This window comes from Salvelinus sp. IW2-2015, linkage group LG4q.1:29 (genome assembly GCF_002910315.2).
Source record: "Salvelinus sp. IW2-2015 linkage group LG4q.1:29, ASM291031v2, whole genome shotgun sequence".
NCBI classification, from domain to species: domain Eukaryota; kingdom Metazoa; phylum Chordata; class Actinopteri; order Salmoniformes; family Salmonidae; genus Salvelinus; species Salvelinus sp. IW2-2015.
The window spans coordinates 86,348,808-86,353,979 of record NC_036842.1 but is presented as its reverse complement, the minus strand read 5'-3'; the positions used below and the strand labels follow the sequence as shown (position 1 = coordinate 86,353,979).

The window sequence follows — 5,172 nt, the reverse complement described above, 5'->3', positions numbered from 1 at the left end:
AGGTTATGTCGCTGTCCCTGGAGGTTATGTCGCTGTCCCTGGAGGTTATGTCGCTGTCCCTGGAGGTTATGGCACTGTCCCTGAAGGTTATGTCGCTGTCCCTGGAGGTTATGGCACTGTCCCTGAAGGTTATGACACTGTCCCTGAAGGTTATGGCACTGTCCCTGGAGGTTATGTCAGTGTCCCTGAAGGTTATGTCAGTGTCCCCTGATGGTTATGTCAGTGTCCCCTGATGGTTATGTCAGTGTCCCTGAAGGTTATGTCACTGTCCCTGAAGGTTATGTCAGTGTCCCCGACAGTTATGTCAGTTTTGGTGATTTTTTTGTCAGTATCTGAAGAATCTGTATCTGTATCTGAAGACTCATAGGAATTGGCACAAACACACGGATCAGTGTTTCCCCTATATTCATTTAGCAGCGGCTATTTAATATTTAATTTTTTTCATCATTTTTGGGATGGTAAAGTGTTTACAGTGTAAACTTAAACAACTAAACCAGATATAAAGTATTTAGAGATAATGGAGCTATATATTTTTAAATAAGATTTTTGAATAACAATCACCAAAATAATAACTAGACAGTCAAGGAGAATCAAAAATGGCAAAAATGTCATGGCATGGGGCCCTCATTGATTTTGGTATTATGTTTGAGTCACTCATGTAGCATAGAACACGGSATAAGCCATGGTAAAATGTGTAGAATTGCAGGAAATTAACTTTAAACAGCAACATTTTGTCTCTGTCGCCAAGAGGAGGTCCTTTAAAAATGTTGGTTGGAGACTGCACAACTGGCCACGCCCACTACCACGCTAACTTTGCCACTGCAAGAATCCTAGGTGAAACACTGCAGACGCGTACACACACAGGCAACCACACACGCACGGAGGCATTCAATCACACGCACAAAGAGGAAGTAGAAGCTACCTGTTTGAGGTAATGGAGTCACTTTCCAGTCCAACATCTGGAATCCAAAACACACACAGCCCCCCCCACACCAACTGCACCCCAAGACACATACATGCCCTTCACACTGCCTTGCCATTAGGCCCATCAAGAAATAGAGAGAGAGAGACAGACACATGTCGTCCTCGGCCAAAAAGGCCATATTAGGGTCACAGTACAGTTGTTGTTGTGTCATTCTTATCAGGGATTCCTCTCTATCTCCTGAACATGTTGTATATTCTGTCTGAGCCAGTACTGCACAAGGCGTAGGACAACACGTTGTCTATTCTGTATTTGAGCCACTACTGTTTGTTCTCCACTGTGTGTGTGTGCGTGTGCGTGTGCGTGTGCGTGTGCGTGTGTGTGTGTGTGTGTGTGTGTGTGTATTGAGCTGACTTGTTGTTGCCAAGATAATATTCTTGTCTGTTTCAATTTGTAATACACTAGTGGTTTTAACTCTTGTTTTGTCTGTCCTGTAGGAATACCTCTGTAAAGAGGAGTACAAAGTATTAGAGTACAACCTGACCACCACTGAGGTAGAGCTGGTGAACGTGACTGCCTCCTGGGATGAGGTACGAGTGTGTGTGTGTYTGCATTCTATTCTTCCTGATAATAATCCTACTATTGTGTAGGTAAAAGGCAATTCATCATCATGACCACAGAACAACGTTATCAGTTTGAAGTGTCGCAGGCAGTACATTTAACTTTATGGACACATGTTATGGCCATCCCAAGTAGGTAAAAAATGATTTGTGTTCAGATCCTTTGTGCACTAATTTAGATAACCAATACCAATGCTATGCTAGACGGTGGTAAACTATACCAAACCCATTCTATGCTGGGACAATCTGGTTAGGAATCCATTCATTTATCACATCCAGGATTCTATCCCAGCGTCTCCTCCTGTAAAAAAGTTGTTTTGGAAATAGGCCAGAGTTGTCAGACTGGTCTTTATTGTGGACTGCGTGTACGTCAGCTCATTTGAATATGAATGTGACGCAGTGTAAGCTATAGAAGTGACGGAAGCCCTTGGCATTAGAAGATCACTGACCCATAAAACGTCACCCAGCTCAATGATTTAACAAACCAACCAGGTTCACCGTTTCTCTCCTACAGAACTCTCACCAGTGATTTGATTTCTATGGAAATGTTGATGGATTAGGGGCCAATACTGACATTTGAGGCCTTTTTTCTTTGGGGCGCAAGAGTCTCCTATTTCTCAGTGATTCCAAGAAACTTGAAAATAAATGACCAAAAAATACTTTCTCGTCTTTCTAATTTTCCCAGCTGGATGGCTGAGACATTTCAGCATAAAGCCTTCATCAGAGCATGGTATCACTAGTCTGTTGTCCCCTTTATGCACAAATAGTATTTCTAATACAACCAGAGCTGTACACACATGAGCTCAATCTTTCAGACAAGCTGGTCTGGTCATATTGTATGAGAGAAATTTACATTTGATGTAATGTAAAGCTATTTCCCACCCTCTCTCTACCTCTCCCCCCTCTCTCTCCCCCCTCCCTCTCTCTCTCTTACTCCTCCTACTCTCTCTCCCTCTCACCCTCCCTCACTCTCTCTCTATTTCTCCCCCAACTCTCTCCCCCTCTCCAGGGTATCGGGGCGTTGTTTGAGAAGATAAAGCAGGAGAACAAYTCTAACGGCCACCCTAACGGMGACGTAGGGCTGTTCTTCACCAACCTATATGTTACACCCGTCCTCAAGAACATCAGCCTGTATCTGGAGAAGGGACAGATGCTGGCCGTGGCTGGATCCACCGGCTCCGGAAAGGTACCACTACCACTCACTGTCTGTCAGGGAACACTGGGGTGGATGGAGGAGGTCTGTGCCTTTGTAGTTTACTTTATTGGGTTGATTTGATTTGACACGAACAATGTACATTAATCAACATTTCTGTAAATGTGCCAACTGCAGTCCCTGTAATTCTCATATCTCATTATGTCATAGGGTCTTCCATTCCAACGATTAGCCTACTATTGACATTTTCCACTGGAAACACAAAGAAGCAAGTGTTCCCGGTGGAAAATGTTAAWCGTAGGCTAGTGGAAGACTCTGGATAAAAACTGGTTATAAATGCGTTTTTTGAWAGCGACGGACACATTTTACCTGCCAACTGGTAAGTATTATTCCTAGAAATTATAMATCTGCTTTTGTTGACAGGCAAAAACAAATGGTGTGAAAACTGKCACTTTAGGTTAGGGTTATTTTCCWTTGTCAGGCACCAGAGAGARGCTCAACTAAGGGAYTCCACAAATATCAGCCCAATGTCCCAACAGARTCCTGAAGTTGCGTCTGGAAGCTAACACACACACTAATGTGTATCTTCCATAGAGATAAAATGTCATTTTATCTGTGTCTGTTGTCTTTAATTCTGTGTCTCCCCCCAGAGTTCCCTMCTGATGATGATCCTGGGAGAGCTGGTCCCGTCAGAGGGGAAGATCAAACACAGTGGGCGGATCTCCTTCTCCCCCCAGACCTCCTGGATCATGCCCGGAACRATCCGTGACAACATCCTGTTTGGTCTGACCTACGACGAATTCCGCTACACCTCTGTCATCAAGGCATGTCAGCTGGAGGAGGTACGGTGGACTGAAATATGTAACCTTGTTGTTTGTGTGTTGTTTGTTAACTTGGTTAGAATTCCTTTGGTCTCAGGTCTGGTCTTTGATGTGGTTGTGTCGGATGTTTCTTACTTTTTCTGCTTTCCTTTGTCTTTGCTTTGTTCTCGCTATTTTTTTCTTAACCTGAATAGTTTTCTTCTACTCTCTCAACCTCCCCCTGTTCTGTTGTGTTGCTGACTCCTCACTTCCCCTGTTTGTTGTAACCTCTCAACCTCCTGTTCTGATTGTTCTATCTCAACTCCCCTGTTTGTTGCTAACTCTTCAAGCCCCTGTTCTGTTGCTACTCTTAACCTCCCCTGTTTGTTGCTATCTCTCATTCCTCCCCTGTTTCTGTTCTTACTCTCTCAACCTCCCCTGTTCTGTTGCTACTCTCAACCTCCCCTGTCTGCTACTTCTCTCATCTCCCTGTTCTGTTGCTACTCTCTCAACCTCCCCCTGTTCTGTTGTATCTCTCAACCTCCCCCTGTTCTGTTGCTAACTCTCAACCTCCCTGTTCTGTTGCTACTGACTCTCAACCTCCCCTGTTTTGTTGCTACTCTCTCAACCTCCCCTGTTCTGTTGCTACTCTCTCAACCTCCCCCTGTTCTGTTGCTACTCTCTCAACTCTCCCTGTTCTGTTGCTACACTCTCAAACCTCCCCCTGTTCTGTTGCTATTCTCTCAACCTCCCTGTTCTGTTGCTAACTCTGAACAATCCCCCTGTTCTGTTGCTACTTCTCAACATTCACCCGCTGTTCTGTTGCTACTCTCTCACCTCCCCTGTTTGTTCTAAAAACTCTCAACCTCCCTTTTGTTGCTACCTCTTCAACTCCCCTGTTCTGTTGCTGACTACTCTCAACTCCCTGTTCTGTTGTACTCGTCTCAACTCTCCCTGTTTTGTTGCTATCTTCGTAATTCCAAACCCAATTCTCTGGGTGACTCGATATGTTCTACTTGAGTCTACCCATAGCCTTTGCTGAGGCGTTGTTGTGTCTATTTTCTCAGTTTTTATGCACACACACCACACACACGCACGCACATACACGCCAACACACAAATGCGTCCCTCCTGTGTCGGAGCCCGTGTTAAGTGGTGGGGCAGTGTGTTAAAGTGCTGCTTCGAGGGGGCCGTGTCACTGGATACTGTCCAGACATCCCGTTGCCATGGACACACACATCATGTCATTGGGAGGAATATAGGTTGCTCAGAGTCAAGGATTGATATGAGATTAGACTAGGCACTCATGTCAATCTGTGTATCTGTGTATTTTAGGAATCAGGAGTTTTTTCCTGATATGACTTGACAGATAAACTCCTGGGCATGGCAGAGAGCTACTATACAGGTAGTTATCATTGGTTTTTTACATTTTTGATTATTTGAGAAAGGGCTGAAATGATTAGAGTGGAATTGCACCACTCATGCCCTGGGGTATTGATGATTTGCCACAGATAAGTGGATGGTGTGTTAACATCACTAATGGTGTTTGACCATACATAGAGTTTGTTTTGTTAAAGCAACAGCTCTTTGAACATATTTAAGTTCGCTTGACAGTCAGATAGGTGACATTCCTCTTATGTAAACTGCAACGTCTACCTTTTAGAATTTCCAAACGTCA

General features: G+C 44.2%; 1 protein-coding gene across 1 annotated transcript in view; it reads left to right on the top strand.

Annotated features, from left to right (window-relative positions):
• Nucleotides 1-5,172, top strand: part of LOC111962718 (cystic fibrosis transmembrane conductance regulator-like) — a 90,840-nt gene that overhangs the window by 28,858 nt on the left and 56,810 nt on the right. Inside the window, 3 exon segments of the mRNA XM_070439875.1 lie at nt 1,420-1,512; nt 2,552-2,728; nt 3,346-3,537. Coding sequence (XP_070295976.1) covers nt 1,420-1,512; nt 2,552-2,728; nt 3,346-3,537 — 462 coding nt within the window.